The following is a 20,424-nucleotide window of genomic DNA, read 5'->3' on the forward strand; positions in this document are numbered from 1 at the left end:
AAAATTTACAAAAATGATTACATCAGTGTCATAATCTTTTTAATACAGTGATCAAATATGCTTTGTCCTAATTCATTGGTACCTCTTAACTACCTTTGTTAATCAAAATTGAAATCATGAGCAAAAAACAAAGCCCCCCTCCTAATGCTTTGAAAATGAGATGCAGATTGAAAAAATTGACCAATTACTGTTGAGCATGGAGCAGACTTCAGTACATAGTTTTGGTCTAAAAACAACAAGCAAATAGGAAATTAAACTTTTCTTTTCTTTTCGTTCAATTAAGTGGGGTACTTGGGTAATTTCATACAACTTGGAGACTGCCCCAGAAAAGAAAGCCTCCTGTCTCTTCACCAAGCTCCTCCTCCTCCTCCTTATAACCCCACCAAGCTCCCCCCCCTAGGGAAGAATCTCTTCTTTCTCTCCCATCTCTGTCCTTCAAAGGGTTTTGAAATCTCTGGCTTTTGCCAACTTCCCAACCTTTGAAGAAAAAGCCTCTCCTTTTCATTTTGGACAAAGCTTTTTTCTGCTGCTTCTTCATATAAACCTAAGACTCAACCTTTCCCTCTTAAAATTACTAGAGGCGTGATGGGTTTGAGCTCCTCCACTTTCTCTCAGACTTTCCACATTACAGTGATTCTCACCACAAGCTTCTCTCCCCCTACCAAGCCTTAGATTAGACCCCAAAGCAAGACCCTTCAATCCCCTGAGAATTGAATCACACACAGCACTGAAACTAAAATTAAGTACACATAAAAATATGGTGTGTGGCAAACGATATGGTGCTTCTTCGGATATGAATGCTGTTTTTCAACACGAAAGGCCTCCTTGCTCTTCTGACGTTCTCGAGTCTCTTTGGATTCCCACTTCATCTTCATCTTTTCATGGTATGCTGAGAAATCCTTTGCATTTTGCCTTTCGTGGTTTCTTTGGCCTATTACCTCTCTGTTCTGTTTGATGTTTTTCTTTCTTTTTGGGATTGCTACCCTTCATTTTGGTTCCCATTTTCAGTTGCAATTTGGGTTTCTTTGGTTGACTTTTGGTTGTGCATATCTGCTTCAAGGTTGATAGATACTAAAGCTTCAAGCTTTTTGTTGTAGCAAAAGATTCCGGATTTCATAATTGTTCCCATTTTGCATTGGTGTTGCTTATTGATTAAATTTTGATTCTTTTCAGCAAACTCTTTTTAGTTTTTTAGAAAAGTTTAGGTCTTTGACACTAATTGAGTATATGGTTTCCCTATTTCGTTTTAATCTGCTTAGCCAACATATTAAGATTGAAAGGTTGAAGCTTTTTTTGCCTAAGCTCTTGATCCACTCCACTCCACTCTGTTCTGTATATTGTCTGTTTTGATTGTTCTGTCTAATGTGTTTGTTTTCTTCTTGAATTAGTTTCCTATAACATAATTTGAATTAGTACTAATTCCTCTAGCTGCAATTTTCAGTCCTTTTTAAACACAACAAATACCCTTATGTCAAATTGCCACTAGTGAGTTTCTAAAGTATGTTCTGTTTGTTTTTGGTTCTGCAGGTTCAAATTCAATGGTCAATTTTGAAAATGTTAGCGGTGGAGACTCCATGGACAAGTCACTCTTCCAACCTATTGATAAAGAAGAAAATGGGGATGACGATTTCGAAGGTAGCCTGCTGCATCAACCCGGAAAGAAAAGACGACTTACAGTTGATCAAGTTCAGTTTCTAGAGAAGAATTTTGAGCTAGAAAACAAGCTTGAACCAGATAGGAAAGTCGAACTTGCCAAAGAACTTAGCTTGGAGCCTCGCCAAGTTGCAATTTGGTTTCAAAACCGGCGGGCTCGGTTTAAGACCAAGCAGCTCGAAAAGGACTATGACTCATTGAGAGCTAGCTATGACAAGCTCAAGGCTGATCATGATAAGCTGCTAAAGCAGAATGGAAATTTGAAGAATGAGGTAAATAGGCAGTATTGTTTTTACACTAGTCATTGATTCCTATTGTGATACCATCGGTTTTAATTTTAATTTGGGCTATGTGAACAGATTGATTCCCTCAAGGACGAGTTGCTTTTGAGAGAGAAAGGAAAGGAAAATTTGGAGTCAAATGATGATGGAATCAATTCGCCAAAAATGGATATCCAAAATGCCATTCCAAATAATACTGCTGATGTTTATGTGCCGATTATGGTATGCAAGCAAGAAGATGCAAGTTCTGCCAAAAGTGATGTGTTTGACTCAGATAGTCCACATTGCACTGAAAACCATTCATTGTTGTTAGAGCCCACTACAACTGCTGATTCCTCTCATGGATTTGAACCTGCTGATCACTCAGATTTCTCACAAGATAATGAAGATGACAACAGCCTTACCAGAAGCCTTTTGCATTTGCCCCCACCTTGCTTTTTAAAACTCGAAGATATCTGCTATGATGATCCCCCTGCAATTTCTAGTAATTTTGGATTAATCCCAGTAGAAGATCAGCATCCTTTTGGTTTTTGGCCCTACTGAGAAGTTTGTATCCCCACATAAAATCTTCTGCAATTCTGGTAGTTTTGGATTCCCCCTGGAATATCAGCCCAGCCCTTTTGTTGAAGGCCTCACTGAGAATCACATTTCAAATTAAACTTGTGCCATCGTCGGTCATGCAATGTCAAGATCTCAGTTGTAATTACGGTTAACTAGCAATAAATCCAATTATTATGCCAATGCTCGTGTTTCAATTGCTTTTGCGGTTAAAGATGCAACGTAGTTTTGTTCATAAACAAGATCCCGAACTATAAAACTTTTGTTATAAGCAATCTTGTTTTGTGAGATTTCGAGTGTACTTAACTGGATAACGTATCTTGATGCATATTTAGGAGTTTCGATCACGCTGAATTTGATAATCTCTGTTTTATAATTGATCCTTCTGTAATAAGACAGTGTTATAAAGAAAAAATCTTGGCAGATACCAACATATAGAATACTATGCATGGACTTGTTATATTGGGTTTTCTTGAAACAATAGAATTATAATCGAATATTTACATGTTCCTCAGCAGTCAACACAACAGAGACTGCAGATTATATTATTGTAATATCTTTTTTAATGTGTTAAATGTTAACATCTTTCTGAAGTAACGTCCAAGACAAGTAGTGTATTATAATAACAGCGTGAGAAAACTGAGTTTGAATCAAAAACAGAGAAAACCACCGTATGAAAAAGATGGTGATCGAGCAAAAAACGAAAAAGTCCAATTTTTGGGGTACGGTTCGGTTCATCTTCTTCAAGTAGTGACAATCACTTGTGTGATTGGCAAAGGACTTTTGGCGCCCGAATCCCGATCAGAGGATGCTGACAGCTTTAGGGTTTAAGTATTCTAAGATTTTATATTCATTATTTTCAAAACCCAGGTGTTGTTTTCTTCCTAACGATTGCGTCTGAAGAAGAAAATGTAGAAAATATTGCTGATGCAAATTTGGTTTGCCCAAGAAACTGTGCCCTCGAAAATGTAAAACACTGTGTTTAGGGTATGGTCTATGCTATTGTTAATTAATTTGATGGAATAAACATTACATCATGCATGGTCCATGGTTCAATATAAAAATGAAGCTTACTGGTTTGTCACACTTCACGTGAAGTTGAGCAAACTTTGCTGTGAAAAAACTTTAACTTTTTCGGGGTTAGAGAAACAAACAGTGGAAACTTGACCTCCGAAAAACCCAAGTTGAATTTTAAGTCCAGAGTTAAAAAGTCTTGCTATTTTTCTACACTATTGCAGTTTTCACGGTGCAAATGTGCACTGCTCTTTGATTGTTCTTTTGTCCATTCAAAAGGGGCTACTGTGTGTCTGTGATCTAATCTTCTGCGGGAAGCAATACCAATCGAGGTTTTCTTTTTTATTTTTGTTAAATCAAACAGGATCAAATTTTTGATATGTCATAATAAGTTGGGAATCAGGATGACAAAAATTTTCAGTGGGGCGGAGCTCCATTGGATATCCGCCCCTAATGGAGAGAGAATTCAGTGACAAATGAGAATCCCCAATCTCCCTATCTAAGATTGAAGGTTGAGCGGAGATGAGTGTCACAATCTCATTCATCATTTTTGATCTACATAAGCCAAAGCCCATAGCACTGGCGACGTCTCCGGCATAAATGCAAAGAGGATGGTATAGCTGATATAGGATCTTATGAAATAGGATTTGATTCTGCAACGAAGAAATTTCAAACAAAAGGAACGGGACTCGCTGCATCTAGCATTGGGTAGACCTCATACAATAACTATCCTAGCTCTACCGTATCTTTTGTTTCATTTCTTCTGGAACAATAACAAACACTTTTTTTTATTATGGATCTACTACCAGAAATTCAATGCGTAATCTTAGCATTCAATGTTTATTCCTGAATAATCTCATTTTTCAATTATTCAACAATTTCATTTTTCCAAGTTCAATGTTAGTCAGATTAGTCAACATTTATATGTTTCGATGCAACAACAAGATGTTATTTGTAATAAGTAGTTTTGTTGGTTGGTTAATTAATTGGTCACATTTTATTCATGAAATGGGTTCATCCCCAAATCCTCCCCAATAATATATGCATATAGCCATATATTTAATTTATATATATATATATATATATAAATATATTTTTTATAATATAAATCACAAATATGTACATTTACTACTTTACTTTAATGATGTTTTGACTTTTGCACTAGCTGAATTATGATTTATGAATTTAATCATGTTTTAATTTTATTTGTTGTAGATTTTGATTTTAAAAAAAAATAATGAGAAAAAAAAATTATTTTATTTATTAAATTATTATTGAGAATTTGAAGCGGGTTTGGAGGCTTAACCCAGCGACGGGAATCCCCAATATATTGGGGTGGGGATGGGGATGGGGGTGGAGAATGACCTTGGAGATGGAGATGGTATTGTGATCCTCATCCCCAACCCGCCTCATTGCCATCTCTAATTGAGAATCTGAATGCCGAGTACAAAACTAGACCAGTGTCGTAATTTGATTTGATCAAACTCCCTGACACTCGTTTCTTTGTGCATATTTTAGAGAATAAAATTGCCAAACTACTTTTCCAAGCGAGTGATTTGTGTTTGTCACACCATAACAAACATAAACCAATGAAGATCAATGAGTTTCATGCTTGTAAAACGCAACAACTCAAATTAAGGACAACCGAAAACGGATCTGTGTAAGAAAGGTAGGGCCTTGCCTTACACTACTTCGAAGATATTTCCCGACCGACGGTCCCAAACTCTGAAACAGACAATTTTAACATTGTCCAGAACTAGCACAAGGGACTCCACCCTCTACCATATACGTGTCGAAAGTAATTAGGCCAGGCCCACAATTGGGCCCAATGATGCAGACGGTTCGGGCAACGTGCCAAGGAGTCCATGGTGGTTCTGAAAGCAAAGCTGGGAGGGAGGACTAGGGTTCCATAGCTGTCCCTTTCATCTAGTCTGTTCCAGGAGGGAGGTAGTAGACTAGTAGCAGTCTATATATATATATATATATAGGTCTCAACTCTCTCAAGATAAGAATGTAGATGGGCGGGTGGTTACATCACATTGGGCCCCCGCGACTCAAAATGGGCTGTCAGGGCATGCCCATCAACCACCCTCTGTGGCTGATGTCACACGTGTGCAGTCTCTTTCACGGGCCCCATCTACCCACGTGGCTGCCACAGCTTCTTGTCAGCTAGTTCATTTTCGTCGATGGCGTCTGATAAGGGGTGGCCACCTTCTACCTTTGACTTATTGATCTGGACATATAATCGGCATTTTTTTTTTAGCTGATTACAAATAAGAAAAACATTACGACTTCAATATCGAATTTGATCAAAATAAAAAGTAGAAGAAGCAAGAGCATTTCCTCACAAGGACAACAAAAATACAAAATCCGTGGAAGCGCTACTGCATCTCCTATAAAATTGACTTATTTGAGAATGTGTTTGAAAGAGATACTAGTAGAAGCAAATTAGTTTCTCTGAGAATGTGTTTGAAAGAAATACTAGAATAATTGCTTATAAGATAACGGATACCTTGAACCAAAAACTTTTATTCGTCAAGGAACTTGAATTTTGCCATTTATACTATCAATAAGAAGCTTTGAGCCTCCTTGTATTTGAATTTGATGGTAAACTTTGGTAATTGCTTGGCGAAGGCCTTCACGAAAGGCTAAAGCTTCAACTACCAAAACGGCGGAATGACCAATACTCTTGGAGGAGGCGAAGATTGGATTGCCACCACTATCCTTATACAAAACCTGCCGCTCATGCCGACTTGTTTTGAAGGATTGAACCGTCGAAATTGACCTTGATGAAACTAGAATCAGGAGGTTTCCATTTGATGTTATCATTTTGGGCAATTCTCTAAGGTTATTCCTACATTAGTATATTTTGAAAGTGGCCTTTGACAGGATTTCACTAAATGGGATCCCAATCCAACTCAAGACTCTTAAACTCTAAACCCTCGCTGTTGAAAGATGCAAAGTTGGAAGAGAAACTGTATATTTACAGTCACACAACTCCTTCAGAATTCAGATGAACTAGAGAGAAATTTGTGACTTAGAGATGTACTATTTCATGGCCTTCTTCAAAGGTGTAGCAGGACTATCACTCTGTTTTCGAAACAGAAATTGTCTTCCTTCAAAGAATATCCTAAGAAAACTAACAAGTATGTTCAGAACTCTTCCCTAATGCAGCAACGCTTACGATAAAGATCTAAACAATGAAGCAGAGGGGATACCAACATGTATCAGTCCATTGTTTGGGGAGCATAGGTATCATTCAATTGTTCTCTTTAGTAGCATAAACAGATGCGATTCATCGATTGCCAAACATATCAGATGTATCATACAATTGTTTTTAAAGTAGCATAAACAGATGAATTTCATCAAGTGAGAAACAGAAAATGAAGCAAGCAAAATTTGACCACAAACAATACTGAACATATCATATGGATTTGCTTTCATTTCCAGGAATCATGAGTGAATATAACCCTCTCAAAACTAGTTTATATGGATATTTGGAAATCCTGCTTCATACTAGTTTATGTGCAAATAACCTGGTGATTCGCCCCTACAATCCGAGACACAAGAAAGAAGACATTTGACCTTACATTGTTTACAGTCACATTCAACTACAATAACCTGTTCCCAGTTAACCAGGAATTTAACCTGTTTGAGAGAAGATGCATCTCATATTACTTCATCTCCATTTACAGTATCGCAAAACATTCATAAATTTTCTACAGCATATTGTGTACTAATTGCAATTATGAAGTGACAATGAAAACATGTAGCAAGTCAACAGAGATTGCATATAGTCTCAACGTTCAAAGTCATCAGTTAACCCATGAGATGTATTGGATTACTTCAAAATTTCCAATCTTATGGTCAAGTTGATGAGCTTAAGGACTTCTTAAGATTCCGAAGGATGCTCCACATGAACGTAGAGATAAAGAAGAGAACAATACCAGTAACAATAGCATATCTGAGACCAAGGTTCACCAGCAAATTCACTAGAAGCCCAGCCAACACAACACCAAAGAAATTTGCGGACACTGCTGACCAAAATGGCATATCAAGAATAGAAGCTACAATGGCTCCTGTCCATGCTCCTGTTCCCGGGAAAGGCACAGCCACAAACAGCATCAGACCAAGCCATTGGAACTCCTCTACAGGGCCAGCTTTCTTTTTAGCCTTCTCAAACAGTAAGTCAAGGAACTGAGATGCAGCTTTATTCTTTCCAGCAAGGAAAGATGCAAATCTCTTCAAGTAAAGTATGATGAAGGGCACAGGAACCATGTTCCTGCAGATCATAGTCCCAAACATTGTTAAACTCAATGACAACACAAATACAGTTCCCCCTCCCCAAATCATCACAAAATAACTGCTTGGACACACAACAAAGTCAGGGATACTACAATAAGGTGGAATATTGGAACCTGACGCACACATGCTCCTCAACGAGCAAAAACGTAGTAGGACAAGGCTGATGATAAATCATTCAAACAGATGTAAAGAATCATTATAAGTGTTATACCTCTTATTTAAGGCAATTAGTACAAGCATTATAGTTTGAGATGAATAAGTCATCGTATCTCTCTAAAGCAATGAATCACTATGAGCATCATAGCTCTAATAAAAAAGGAATCATAATAAGCAACTAAACATTTCAGCTCTAATCTAAAAGACTTATTATAAGCAATGTACCTCTCAATTGATAGCTATCAGTCCAATATCACTATAACCACTCTTACTCTATCAAAAACATACAAAGAAATCACTAATAGCAAAATGCTCAAAGCACATTGGTGATACAAAATTGCAAGAAAAATTGAGTACTAACCCAAGAACAGCTAGAACAGTTAGCAAAACAGGCTTGAGTTGCAACCAATAACCAACAGGAATAGCCCCACGAAGCTCAATCACCGGAAGCGTAGCCAATGCAAACACCACAGCCTCATCAGGCCAGCCCAAACCCCGAAGCCCATTCGCAATCTTCAGGCCGAAAGAGGAAGCTCTAATCGAATCAGCAGCAGCAGCAGCAGCAGTGGCAGCTGCATTGGCATCCCCGGAAGCAGCAAACCAAGCAAGTGAAACAGAGGCCCAAAGCAACACCCAAAGCCCAAATTTGACCGGCCGTTCTTGGAAAATTGACAAGACCTCATCTTCCTCAAACCCATTTGAAGAAGCTCGTGGAGGAGAAGCTTTCAGAATAGGGACTACTGGGCGTAAAGATTGAAGCTTTATGAGTCCATTTGGATTGAATGGGGGTTGTTTGGTTTGGGGAGTGAAAGGGTGGGAGTGTTTTGGTGAAAATCTGAGGAGGGTTTTGCCAAGAATCAATTTTGATGTTAATGGAGATGCTGAGGCTGATAGAGTTACAGCCATTGCTGAAATGGGAGATGGAGAAAGTAAAAAAATGATGGGTTTTACTTCTTAGCTTTGAGTTCGGGATGTGATTGACATTTGGGGGGTTTAGAGGTGAGCCGAATTGGAAGGGGTTTCTGTTGGGGTTTTATGAAAGGGTTTTGGGGAGGGAAAGGAAATTACGAGGAAAAGTTTACTGTGTCCAAAAGTGGTTTGTTCCAAGATTTGGTTTTTGTTTTGAGTTCTGGTCAGTTGAAGATGATGATGACGACGACGATGATGAGTGAGCGGCAAAAACCAAGTATGGAGGACTATCCGAGGTTTAGGTTGAGATGGGAGGCAGCAATGAAATGGTCCACGAAGAAAATTTGCCTCTTTTTTTTTTTTTTTTTGAAGAGAAGATATACCCTCTAAATATTTGTCATTTTGTTGTTCGTTGTTGATTTTATAGATCAAGGTTGAAGACTTGAAGCATAACAATTTGTTCGACAACTACAAGAGAGAAACTTGCTCTATCCTGTAAAAATCGCCCTCACTCTTTACTGTAATCAGTATATTCTTGTATATGCAAAAATTAGAAGTACTGATCACCTTTGAAAGGAGCATTAATGTTGGTAAACTGATAGGTATGTGAGAAACGGTCTAGTGATCGTTGATACTTGAGAGGAAGGGCACATAGGTGTCGGTCGTGAATTTTTACTAACACGTACTTTTAAGATTGTGACATGTTATTGCATAATATGGAATATTCACTTCAACGATGTCTACTATTATACTTTGACATATCTGTTGAGTATGAAGAACATGCTTGACATACTGTTGTGAACAAAATTAATGTGAACTGTTTATCGAGAGTGGTTGGTATCGTATCCATGATGATGAACTTGGTGTTAAAGATAGTATCTAAGTGGTTAGATACTGCCACATTGGATTACGCCGTATCAGGATTAATACAATTAGACCTGATGAGTAATTGTGGGTTTAGTCTGGTTCAAGATGTGGTACTATGGGTGTCGCTAGACCTTTCTTCCTATTGAGATACTCAATAAAAGTTATCTCTACTCCTATAGAGCCATAACATTAGTGATAAAGAACTAGTTCCGTTTGAGATAGAATGTTCATATCAAGTCATCAAAATATGGTAGTTAAGATAAATTTTCTTTAATCAATTGAGAAGATTCAAATACTTCTTAAATATTTGAGTCCATTCAGAATTTCTAGTTCCATTCCAGATCTTGTGAACCAAGTGTCGGGTGTTAGAACTCCTTATGCTACATGATCTCCCAATTCCTAGGATGTTTGAGGTTACAAAAAGAACAAAGTTGTACAAAACGGTGCGTTTGCCACCCAACCCACTTCAGAATCCAAAAGCCCCAATACAAAGCCACGCAGCATCAGTCAAACTCGGAATTCTACCCGGGAACTCAAATCGTTAATCCCAATCCCCAACCTTAAACCCCGAAAACCATGAACCGCAAGAGAAATAAACCCTACTTCTCTTCCCGCCGCGCCCCCGCCTCCGCCTCCGCATCCAAACGGCGTCGTCCCCTCCCCCCTCACGCGGAGGACCCCGAAGAAGCCGAGCTGGACAAGCCCACCTTCAAGCCGCCGCCGCCGCCCGCTCTGGTCGTAATGGGTCTCCCGCCGGACTCCTCCGTCCTCGACCTCAAGTCCCGCTTCGAGATCTACGGCCCCATCTCCCGCATCCGCATTGATCGCGACGCCGTCGGCCACGTGGCTTTCCGCACAGCCGACGCTGCCCAAGCCGCCGTGGACGCCGCCCTCGACTCCTCCTTCGGCATTACCCTCCACTCCAAAAAGGTGATTCCTTTCCTCCAATTTTTCCTAAAATCAAAGATAAATTTCGAGTGTGAATCGAAATATCGGTTAATATTTGGTATCTAAAGCATTAGCTTCATATTAGGTCACAAATTACGGAAATTTCGAGTTAAATTCTAAAAATTTGCCATCTTTAATTTGAAAGTTATAAATCCTGTTATGAAAATTTGGGACCTTTTTTTTGGGTTACAGTTACAGGTACTGTGGGCAACAGACCCACTGGCACAGTGGCGGAAAGGAGTTGCGGTGGATGATGCTAATAGGGATTCGAGTAATGAGACGTCGTCGTCTTCCAAGCTTTTGAGGGCTGGCATGCCACTGAGAAGTCATGGCAGAGGTAACAAGCTTGCTTCGGCTATAGTCAACCCAAGAGGAGCTGCTGAGAGTTCTGAATCGTCAGTGTTGGAGGTGCCTTCGAGTGCAAGAGAGATTGTGGCTTATGATGACATTCTGTAACTTTGTGTTGGAGTTTGAAGAATTGGGTTTGTAACATTACACTTGGGGTTTTGGGTTTTAGGTATAAAGATAGGGACTGAGAGATGAAATTTGCTTCTAGTTTTGATTTTGAGCTTGTTGTGGATGTACTATACCTATTTTACTTCAAATAATGCAGTAGTGGTGATTTGTGAATGGGATTTCTTTTTTGTTACCAACATATATGTGCTTTGTTTTATGACTTGATTACAACATCAAAGCTGAAAGCTCTGGAATGAAGGTTTAGGAACAACAACGAGACTGGACCAAGTTGATATATCAAGTCCTCGTAGGCTTCACCTAGTCCTAAGTTGTAGTTGTGATGAATATGGTTGTCGGAGCCCACGATTGTTGGGTCAGAGCCCAAAAGATGAGCGGTTTAACACAAATACAAAGTGAGTTAATTGAAGTGAGCGTTGAAAAGGAAGAAGAGAGAGCATCGTTAGGTAATGGAAGAGAATGAAGAAGGCAGGGTAAAAAACGAAGAAGAAGAAGAAGAGCAACAAGTATGGAGTTGGGGGGCAGGAACGGACGGGCAGCTGGGCACGGGCAGGCTACAGGATGATCTCCTCCCTCAGTTGCTTCGTCTACCTTCTCTCTCCGCCGTGGGACCTATCTCTCTCCTCGCCTGCGGCGGCGCTCACGTTCTCGCCTTAACATCAGGTCTCTTACTCTTTTTCATCTAATATGACTCTGAATTATAAACTTTTCTTTATTAGGGACAGAAAAAATATGATTGTTCTTTTGAAGGTGGGAAGGTGCTGACATGGGGAAGAGGCACATCTGGTCAGCTTGGTCATTCTGATAGGGTTAATAGCCCACATCCCAAGCTTGTAATGTCTTTGGACACCTACTTCATTACGCATGCTTCTGCTGGCTGGAACCACTCGGGTTTCGTTTCAGGTATGTTCAGGAAGTTGATGTTAGTCCCTTGCTGGAAAATGTTGATTGAATCTGTGGTTATGCTCAAAGTTTTGTGCTTTTGGTTACTTTTGCACTGTTTTGTATCTGGTTGTGGTGTGTTTAGCTAGAAGGGACTTTGCAGTATGGGCCTAGTGCAACTTATTTCAGGTTTTTGGCTTTCCTTGGTTTGTTCGCAGATGCGGGGGACGTTTTCACATGTGGAGATGGCTCATTTGGTCAGCTCGGGCATGGTGATTATAGTTTACATTGCAGTCCTGTCAAAGTCTCTTTCTTTGATGACCATTGTGTTGAGCAGATAGCATGTGGTATGCGCCATTCTCTTGTTTTGCTGAAAGGTAATTGCAAGGCTGGTAATCTGGTATTGTATATTTTCAGGCAGACACAATGTTATAATGTGGTCATGCTGTTCTATTTGGATGTGTGCTCTGTGACATTCTTAAAGCTTTGCATGAATGCATTCTCGTATTTTAGATAAAGTCATTCCATTTGGTCACTATAAAACTGAACATTGATGATTCGGAAAGATATAATTTCCCAGTTTTTGTTCTTTGATGCATTCCTTAAAGCATGACTTTATACAATGAAAGGTAAATAAACCATTTGTCGTAGAATATGATATACCGTGAAGTGTTAGCTTACTCATTTTCCATTTAGTTTCCACATAATTAAGATCTATACACATTGCAGGTGATGAAGTATACGGGTTTGGCTCCGGGAAGCGTGGTCAACTTGGTATCTCCAAGGATAAGATCAAGTCAATTAGTCTTCCTGAACGAATTTATGGACTTGAAGCTGTAAAAGTTACTAGCATCATTGCAAATGGAGATCAAAGTGCAGCATTATCTGGTAAATCCAGCAAACTTTTTCTTCTTGTGGCATGTATATTTTCATCTGCAGCTTTAAAATGATCCAATCCATGTGAACAGCTAAAGAAAATCCAATGAGGACTTGATTTTCGCCTTGTAGAGAATACAGATGCTGATAAAGCCTATAGAAAGTAGCATAAAACCTTTTTAACATCTAGCATTGGTAATTAGTTTTCTTAATCCTCAGAAATCTTTTCTTCTGATAGTTATTCTTTTTGTCTGTTGTAACAGCTGATGGGCATATGTACACTTGGGGAAAAGGGTTTGGTGGCACTTCAAGTGCTCACTCCCCACAGTCTTTACCTAAATCGTTATGGTTTACCAAAGCTGCTGTTGGATGGAATCATGCTTTATTATTAACTGCTGGTATTTATTATCTGGGCTCTGTTATTTCATTTGTTTTTATGTTTCTACCTTCTATTTCTCCAGTAAGGCCATATTGGGTTATGAAAAGGCAGACTTAGATTATCTTAAACAGGTGGAGAAGTTTTCATGCTCGGTGGAAATCACCATGGAGTCCTTGGTAATCCTGACAAAATGACTCCAGCCAGGCTCTTAGCAGGTAATGCATTTGATTTGAAGTTCGTAAAATGCACACACATTTCTATTCCTTTTAACTGATCATAACTGGTTTCATACCCTGCTGGCCCCTTAAAAGGGAAACTGGATTTTTTTTCCAGGAAATTAATGGTGGCAGACAACCACAGTTGATCATTGTACTCAAATTGTTACTGCACCTAATTAATTGTGTGATTCTTTGCACAGATTCAGGAGAAGCTATCCTGGATAAAGTCCCTGGTCTTGAAGAGAATAGGATCATGGACATTGCAGCCGGGGCTGAGCACTCTGTTATTGTCACAGGCACTAATACGTTATCTCTATTACTATCTTTTGTAATTGATACTCGGATGGTGTCTTATTCCTTTCTCCCCTTCTTTGTGTGTCATTGTGATGGCAGATGATGGAGAAATTAAGACATGGGGCTGGGGTGAACATGGTCAGCTTGGCTTGGGAAATACATGCGATCAAACAACTCCTCAAGAAGTGAGTCTCGGACACAAATCTCGGAAAGAAGCTGCTGCAATCAAGATTTACTGTGGTAGTGGGTTCACAATGGCTGTAAGAACACCGCATCTTCCTTCTCAGACTGATTAGCGCACTTACTGTATGCTCCCCCTCAAATGTTATTGACCTCTGGCTACCATTATAAACTGATTCTTTTACATGGTGAACAATAACTGAGAGAAGAATTTAAGAAGAATCATGTACCTTGAGATAAGAAGTAGAATCGTGTACCTGAGTTTTTTCTGGTTCATAGTGTGAATATTTGTGTAACAGGGTTGCATTATTTGGGCAACCAGTCATTAATCATCATACATAAAATTTTAGTTCTACCGCCTTCATATTCTTATGCATGCTTTGGAGAGAGGTTGAACAAGGACGTGGTTGGAAATGTAACACGACAGAAATGAATGGTAGGATGAAATGATAAAGTTGGCCATGCCTAGTGCAGATTAACCTGGACCAGAAGTATGTATCTGAAATTCTGTAGTAGACTTCTGTGTCCTGAGATAAATTTCATTGTTATTGCATACATTATTTATAAAATTGGGACCTCAGAATTTAAACACCTTATCGCAAGTGGAAATAAGAATTAAATGAAAGAGAAATCAGAAATATATGACAATATGAATTACTTTTGTAACGATATATCTTCCCACAGTTGTTCCATCAATTTTAAAGTAATTGCTCAGATAATCAATTCACAAAAACGCAATTATCATCACTGAGGTTGACTTACCACCATCCAAAAATTTGAGTGTTCACGAATTTAGCGACGTTAGATATGAATCCTCACATAAAAAATCACAAGAGTTCCTAGCTAGTAGCTACTACCTACTCCCCTACGTTAAAGAAAAAGTTCTTCTATCGGATGGCAATTCCCTTATGTTATAATCAGTATATTATTTTCAAATCCGTTGTTGCGAACAATTGGGCGTAGGGGATCAATTCGCCATTCCCCATCAACAATGAATTTGATCTGCAAGGCAAGGTGAAAACTGGTCACACTCAATACTCAAATGGCCATAAACGCACGACCAAATAACAACAAAGTTTACCTACCTCATATCTACCCGGATACAACTTAAGGCTAACAGAGAAGATTCCTGTACTCGACCTCTCCATCTTTCTCTGCAAGCAATCACCACAGATAACAACATCTGTAACAATGGAGCCAGTAGAAGAGTACTGCTACAAACTATTACATTCCAAAACGTAACTAAATAGCACTTAAAAGTATAATCCCCTCCCAAAACAAAAGCAAAAATGCAACGAAGAAAATAAGATGCTAACGTATTAAAGGTGCGTATCTGAACTGTGCTAACGTAAATTGGATCTCTCAGATCCATACAATCCCCCCAAGAAACAAATAAATAAATGAAAAGTACATAAGAGCAATAGCATCCATATGTCCAACTCGGGCTAAATGATCAATTCAAGAAGAGATCAGACCTGGGTAGCCCAACCATCATATGATCCTGCTAAAAGCACTTCTGAGGCTGGATTGGTCCAAACTATTAAAGCAGTTCGGAGAAGCCGTAAGGCTCTACGAGCATCATTAACCCTATTCTGTTTCCCCTCCACTTTCTTTTGCGCATCACTGGTATAGATAGGTACAAATGTAAGTGCTAAAGCAAGTAACAGACTTAATAGTGTTGTTTTCAAAACAAAAAGAAACTTTGCATACATTATTGCCATTGCCATCTTTCCTTCTAAAACAGCAAGCTTTGCACGTGTTGAACGTAATTTGTTCTGGGCATGCATAATTTCATTTTCTTGAAACTCCCAAGCATCAGAGACTTTCCGCAAATCATCAGAGGAGCTTTCATGACCCTGATGACAAGTAAGAAGTGGGTTTAAGAGAATGCACCAATCATCTAAAAACACGGTCAGGGTATGAGAAAGCTTCCCAAGAGAAATTCAATGCAGCAGGCTCCATACAAATGAAATAAAAATGAATATATTGCTAAAAATTTAGACTAAAAAGTTCAAAGTTCATTAGTCATAGAGATTTATACACATACAGGAGTAATCACCCCCATCTCCTTTGGTGCAACATTACTAGTTTTAGACCTCAATGAGTGAAGTACAGAGGATAGCTCGGATTCAAGGTGCTGCATGCGAATTCGTACTTGTTTGTAATTGATCACTTCATCCTCAGAATCTAGATCATTCCTTCCATTTGGTTCATTAGCACCCTCTTTCGTTTGAAGTATTTCATTTTGCAAAACTCCCTTTGATTCTCCCATTTCATCATAAGAAACTTCACCAGCTGTAATATCAAAACCAAACTGTCACTTGAACGAAACTACTTAACCATAAACATGCTGCAAAAGGAAACAAGTAAATCTACAGGACCTTCAAATTCCAGATCTGAAGATCCAGCCCTTTGGCTGCTCCAAGTTCTCCACATTTCAGGCTTTGGTGAGTTTCTCTGAACATCAGCATCTAAAAGAGATCTGCTATGATTAGGTGGGCCTCCCAAATCACTAAGAATGGCTTTAGTGGGGTTTGATGAAGCATGTCTGATACTTCTACTTGTTGCACCAACTGTCTTTTACAATGTAACAAGTATCACACATTATGTTTTAGAATCTCTACATGCAAAGCAAACAATTACATCAAATTCTTGAAAGCAAACAATTACATGCAGGTGTGATGTTGACTGGCTATCATCTACTTCAAGATGCATAGCATGAAAAAGCTTGATTTCAGGACCAAAACATAAGCTTGGTTTCTCTAGCATATGCTGAATTGCTGATGGGCTAATAATTTAGATTCATCTCAGATATACGAAATCTAGTAGGAATATACTAAAAATGCAATTCAATTCTAAATATCTAACATCACCTCAAGACTGTAAAGCTAGGTAAAGTATGTATCGAATCAAGCTGAATACACAATAGAACTCAGAGCTTCACATAATTTTTTCGCCTACAATAACACACTACAAAAGAACAGAAACCACATCACGATAAATAAAGCAGACTTACCGCATCAGTTGAGGTTTCAGGGCACCGATCATGTTTGTTATCATTATTTGCGAGGCCAGTACTGTCTTCTTTATCTCTCAAAACAAACCCAAGGGTCAAATTTCTCTGTTTCTCTAATCGGTTCAATATACCCTCGATTCCAGTATCAACCTCAGTTGTTGCGGCTTCTCTACACACATAGAAAATAGGTGAGATGATACACCACCCAAAAGAATTAATGGTTGATTCAGTCATTTAAAAACAGTAGGATCAAGGAGCAGTGGGTATCTTGTCCTATGCATTTATACCTATCCATTTTAGTTGACATAATCATTTCTCTCATTGAAAAGAACAAGGAAAAAAACAGAGACGGAGACAATCAAGACTTGAGTGTTTATAAGGTCAACATTGCTGCAATAAGAATCCAAATCAGAGCAAAACATCAATACCTAACATGGTCAATAACAGTTGCAACTTATCTTCCACATATGCAATTCAAAGTTTACTATTCAAAAGCGGCTCTAAGTCAATCTCTAGGCCCTTAGTATAAACAAATTGCAGACATTTCGAAATGGAAGGCAAAACATAACACATAAACAACACAAATCGAAAACTTGACACAAGTTCATTACAATAGAAATCCTCACAGTGATGTACCAGACGACGACGCTACTACAGAAGAAGAAGAAGAATCATCAGAAACCATATCGGAATCACTGCTCTCATATCCTTCATCCCAATTCCTAAAGCCACCACTATCTTGAGCTGTTTCTTCATCCCCCGAATCCCAACCCAGCGAAAGCCAACCACCTTCCCTCACAATGGCGTCGACCAAATCCAACCTCCCAGCCTCCACCAAGTCCCTCTTGCTCGGAAAAGCCCGAGGCTTCTCCGAGCCCTTCATGAACTCCAAAATCTCAGCTTCCAGGGCAAAATCCCCTTCCAAATCCGAATCCCTACACCGCCTCACAAACCCACAACCCCCTTCTTTCCTCCCCTCCCAAAACCCTAGAACAACAGAAACCCTGCTTTCTCCCACCACCCTAAGCCTCGCCGGCCCAAGAACACGTCCCCGCCTCATTCCGGAGGCCGAATTGGTGACGTGGAGGACCGGAGGAAAAAAACCGGGGACTAGATGGAAGTGGGTGAAGGCGAGCATGGCTCAGGCATTTCGCCGAACACCTGGTGTGCAGTTCTGGTGAGAGGAAAAGAGGGCGGAGGGCCAAAGCAAGCAACGAACAAAGCCACGGGGGAAAGGGTGGCGTGCATTCAATGCGACACCGTTTTGGCCTTTCCTTTTTTGTACAAGTGATGGAATTTCAGAAGCGTGTACTGTACTACTGTTTATGGTGTTTGGGCGCGGAAAGTGAGAGTGAGAATGACAGTGAGGCTTTTGTTGTGTGGGTTTTATTAGCTGGTTTAATAAGGACGCGTTTCAATTAGCCTAAAATAACAAGGGCGTGTTTGCATGGGGGACAAGAAGTAAGAAGGGGTTATCTTCATTGGTTTAGTTAATTAATTAAAGCTTAGTTTGGTATTGCTGTGCTGTGAGCAGAAGTACTTTTAGTTTTGCTGTGGCCAGAATTGCTTTTGGTATTGCTGTGAGGACAAGTAGTTAAGTGTTTGATAAACTAGTTTTCAAAAATGGCTGTGAGAATAAAAAGTAATTAATATTAATTTTTAAAGATAATAAACATAATCAACATAATTAAACATTCTTTTCATCTTTATCTCATTATGGTCGAGATCCATACCCAGGAGTCCAAGACTATTCTATTTTCTAATCACTCCCCAACAACCATTTCAATTTATGAGTTACCCACTCAATTTGCTAGCTGGAAAGAAATGGGATGAATTTGCAGATTGTTCAGAAAGGGAGAGAGAGGGGCAGAAGAAGATGCACGATCAATCAAATTGCAGACCTCGGGGAGGCGAGGCGGAGGGAGGAGAAGAGAGAGGTGAAGCTTTCGGCAATGGTGAGGAAGTCCCTCTCGATGACTTCGAGAGCTCTGAAAGTTTGAATGGTCTGGTTCAATGGGGGTTTTGAGTCGAACCAGTGAGGATTGGCTTTGAGATTGAGGTGTCGCAGCTCGCCGGATATGGCGTCTCAGCTTGTCCTCCTCCATCTTCTTCCCACGGTGTCTGTGGGTTTGTGTCCAAATTACTGAATCTTCAGCGATTTTGCAGTCTCTGTGGGTTTATGTCAAATTCTTGTTTTTCACCTTCTGTCTGCAAAAGTCATTTTGAAAAGCTACAAATTGTAGCTTTTGAAAACCTGCTATTGGGAGAAGCTAGAGTGACCAAAAGTAGCTTTTTAAGATGTTACCAAACACCTTGGATTAGACCCAAAAGCACTTTTGGTTCCAAAATCACCTTAGGAAGCAATGTCAAACTAAGCCTAATTGAGTGCCAACTGGACCTTCTGTTCATCCAACCAAATCCTTGTTTGGTTTGTTTTCTAATGAGGCTGACCTCTATTTGGTCAAGACCCTAAAGTTTTGATTCATGTTGTATGGATGATTTGGAACTTGAAAGTATATTGTGTTTAGGATTATTCCGGCCAATACAATGGTAACATGTTTTCAAAAGTGAATGAATGGCAAAAAGAAGAAAATTAAGATGAATTAGACAAATAAAATAACATAGTTGATGTCTGACTTATAATTTTTCAAGATTATAACTTACTAAACTATGTATGGTATTTGAATTTAATATTTATCTATTTGGCGACTTAAAGATCAACATGTATTTTCTGATTTGTTTAATGAGTTTAGTTGATTGCAAGTTTAACTAGTCTACAACATCTTTTGCACTATCAAAGTTCAATCTAGGACCCAAAAAAAAGAATAGGCATACTCCATACTAATTAGACTATCACTAAGCTAAAAATATTACCCTAAAGATAAAATAAATTGAAAATTAATTAGGACAATGAACTTTTGGAGATTGAGGTCACTATGCTAGTTTCCATCTCTCCTTGGAGTCTGGTCTAGCCGCCTTTCCATCTCTCTTTTGAATCTCTAATTTTGCTCAAATTTACAAGTTTAGTCAAGCTCTAGTTTGCTAAATAAGTCCATTTTTGTAAATCTTAGTTGTCTTCCTACTGTGAAAGAAATATGTTCCCCATTATTTTTATGCCAAAGGGGCAGTCGGTTCCTCAATTTGAGGTAAAATTGCATGCCCTTTGTGGACACGTACATTCCCCTTGGTAACTCTTCATGCTACAAGTGTTGAGCTCCACAAGACGTGTCCATTACCAGAAAAACCCAGCTTACACTTGTAACCCATCTACTTTGGGAAATCAATCTCTTCCTGATTTTTGCGCTTAAAACTATGCATGTTGGTTGCTTACCAACTCTGATCCCTGCTTAAATGTGATGAGAATATACACTAGTTCATGAGGACCTGAGAGTCCAACCATCAGAGTGAGCCAAG

At 39.2% G+C, this 20,424-nt stretch overlaps 5 protein-coding genes across 8 annotated transcripts; 3 read left to right on the top strand and 2 right to left on the bottom strand.

Moving 5' to 3' along the window:
- The first annotated feature begins 375 nt into the window (after positions 1 to 375).
- Positions 376 to 2,675, top strand: LOC112200841 (homeobox-leucine zipper protein HAT5). The gene is made up of 3 exons (XM_024341848.2): positions 376 to 884; positions 1,528 to 1,925; positions 2,013 to 2,675. Exons 1-3 carry the CDS (start codon positions 758 to 760, stop codon positions 2,475 to 2,477), a joined length of 990 nt encoding a protein of 329 aa, XP_024197616.1. The 5' UTR covers positions 376 to 757; the 3' UTR covers positions 2,478 to 2,675.
- Positions 2,676 to 6,922: 4,247 nt separating this feature from the next.
- LOC112198277 lies at positions 6,923 to 9,218 on the bottom strand. Its single transcript, XM_024339373.2, has 2 exons — positions 8,329 to 9,218; positions 6,923 to 7,788 (listed from the first exon to the last, which is right to left on the bottom strand). The coding sequence occupies exons 1-2, from the start codon at positions 8,871 to 8,873 to the stop codon at positions 7,374 to 7,376; spliced, it is 960 nt and encodes a 319-aa protein (XP_024195141.1). The 5' UTR covers positions 8,874 to 9,218; the 3' UTR covers positions 6,923 to 7,373.
- Positions 9,219 to 10,193: 975 nt separating this feature from the next.
- LOC112197505 (uncharacterized protein At1g27050) lies at positions 10,194 to 11,321 on the top strand. Its single transcript, XM_024338219.2, has 2 exons — positions 10,194 to 10,673; positions 10,884 to 11,321. The coding sequence occupies exons 1-2, from the start codon at positions 10,320 to 10,322 to the stop codon at positions 11,145 to 11,147; spliced, it is 618 nt and encodes a 205-aa protein (XP_024193987.1). The 5' UTR covers positions 10,194 to 10,319; the 3' UTR covers positions 11,148 to 11,321.
- Positions 11,322 to 11,466: 145 nt separating this feature from the next.
- On the top strand, positions 11,467 to 14,346 carry LOC112197504 (ultraviolet-B receptor UVR8). 2 transcript variants are annotated; one of them, XM_024338217.2, is made up of 8 exons: positions 11,467 to 11,828; positions 11,916 to 12,068; positions 12,266 to 12,430; positions 12,774 to 12,935; positions 13,187 to 13,321; positions 13,434 to 13,517; positions 13,721 to 13,816; positions 13,914 to 14,346. In XM_024338217.2, the coding sequence occupies exons 1-8, from the start codon at positions 11,615 to 11,617 to the stop codon at positions 14,108 to 14,110; spliced, it is 1,206 nt and encodes a 401-aa protein (XP_024193985.1). In that variant the 5' UTR covers positions 11,467 to 11,614; the 3' UTR covers positions 14,111 to 14,346. The 2 variants fall into 2 exon arrangements, with proteins under 2 accessions (XP_024193985.1, XP_024193986.1); XM_024338218.2 differs by having other exon boundaries at positions 12,266 to 12,424; positions 12,777 to 12,935.
- Positions 14,347 to 14,386: 40 nt separating this feature from the next.
- LOC112197502 (protein PTST homolog 2, chloroplastic) lies at positions 14,387 to 18,377 on the bottom strand. 3 transcript variants are annotated; one of them, XR_005809839.1, is made up of 9 exons: positions 17,637 to 18,375; positions 17,011 to 17,179; positions 16,376 to 16,571; positions 16,042 to 16,289; positions 15,705 to 15,850; positions 15,470 to 15,617; positions 15,080 to 15,148; positions 14,757 to 14,996; positions 14,387 to 14,521 (listed from the first exon to the last, which is right to left on the bottom strand). XR_005809839.1 is itself a non-coding variant. In XM_024338216.2 (8 exons), exons 1-8 carry the CDS (start codon positions 18,146 to 18,148, stop codon positions 14,901 to 14,903), a joined length of 1,476 nt encoding a protein of 491 aa, XP_024193984.1. In that variant the 5' UTR covers positions 18,149 to 18,377; the 3' UTR covers positions 14,635 to 14,900. The 3 variants fall into 3 exon arrangements, 2 of the variants coding, with proteins under 2 accessions (XP_024193984.1, XP_024193983.1); XM_024338216.2 differs by lacking the exon at positions 14,387 to 14,521 and having other exon boundaries at positions 14,635 to 14,996; positions 16,150 to 16,289; positions 17,637 to 18,377; XM_024338215.2 differs by lacking the exon at positions 14,387 to 14,521 and having other exon boundaries at positions 14,635 to 14,996.
- Between the last annotated feature and the right edge of the window lie 2,047 nt (positions 18,378 to 20,424).

The sequence above is a fragment of the Rosa chinensis genome, chromosome 4 (assembly GCF_002994745.2).
Source record: "Rosa chinensis cultivar Old Blush chromosome 4, RchiOBHm-V2, whole genome shotgun sequence".
NCBI classification, from domain to species: Eukaryota; Viridiplantae; Streptophyta; class Magnoliopsida; order Rosales; family Rosaceae; genus Rosa; species Rosa chinensis.

What these genes read in the sequence shown, in the direction of transcription:
- LOC112200841 (XM_024341848.2), top strand. Translation starts at nt 758, where the DNA reads ATGGTGTGTGGCAAACGATATGGTGCTTCTTCGGATATGAATGCTGTT. An exon ending in TTCATCTTCATCTTTTCATG is followed by an intron (nt 885 to 1,527) that starts GTATGCTGAGAA and finishes TTGGTTCTGCAG; the next exon opens with GTTCAAATTCAATGGTCAAT. An exon ending in ATGGAAATTTGAAGAATGAG is followed by an intron (nt 1,926 to 2,012) that starts GTAAATAGGCAG and finishes CTATGTGAACAG; the next exon opens with ATTGATTCCCTCAAGGACGA.
- LOC112198277 (XM_024339373.2), bottom strand. Translation starts at nt 8,873, where the DNA reads ATGGCTGTAACTCTATCAGCCTCAGCATCTCCATTAACATCAAAATTG. An exon ending in ACTGTTCTAGCTGTTCTTGG is followed by an intron (nt 7,789 to 8,328) that starts GTTAGTACTCAA and finishes TATGATCTGCAG; the next exon opens with GAACATGGTTCCTGTGCCCT.
- LOC112197505 (XM_024338219.2), top strand. Translation starts at nt 10,320, where the DNA reads ATGAACCGCAAGAGAAATAAACCCTACTTCTCTTCCCGCCGCGCCCCC. An exon ending in TTACCCTCCACTCCAAAAAG is followed by an intron (nt 10,674 to 10,883) that starts GTGATTCCTTTC and finishes TTTGGGTTACAG; the next exon opens with TTACAGGTACTGTGGGCAAC.
- LOC112197504 (XM_024338217.2), top strand. Translation starts at nt 11,615, where the DNA reads ATGGAAGAGAATGAAGAAGGCAGGGTAAAAAACGAAGAAGAAGAAGAA. An exon ending in CGTTCTCGCCTTAACATCAG is followed by an intron (nt 11,829 to 11,915) that starts GTCTCTTACTCT and finishes GTTCTTTTGAAG; the next exon opens with GTGGGAAGGTGCTGACATGG. An exon ending in TCCAGCCAGGCTCTTAGCAG is followed by an intron (nt 13,518 to 13,720) that starts GTAATGCATTTG and finishes TTCTTTGCACAG; the next exon opens with ATTCAGGAGAAGCTATCCTG.
- LOC112197502 (XM_024338215.2), bottom strand. Translation starts at nt 18,148, where the DNA reads ATGCTCGCCTTCACCCACTTCCATCTAGTCCCCGGTTTTTTTCCTCCG. An exon ending in TCGTCGTCTGGTACATCACT is followed by an intron (nt 17,180 to 17,636) that starts GTGAGGATTTCT and finishes CTATGTGTGTAG; the next exon opens with AGAAGCCGCAACAACTGAGG. An exon ending in TGTATCCGGGTAGATATGAG is followed by an intron (nt 14,997 to 15,079) that starts GTAGGTAAACTT and finishes CTTGCCTTGCAG; the next exon opens with ATCAAATTCATTGTTGATGG.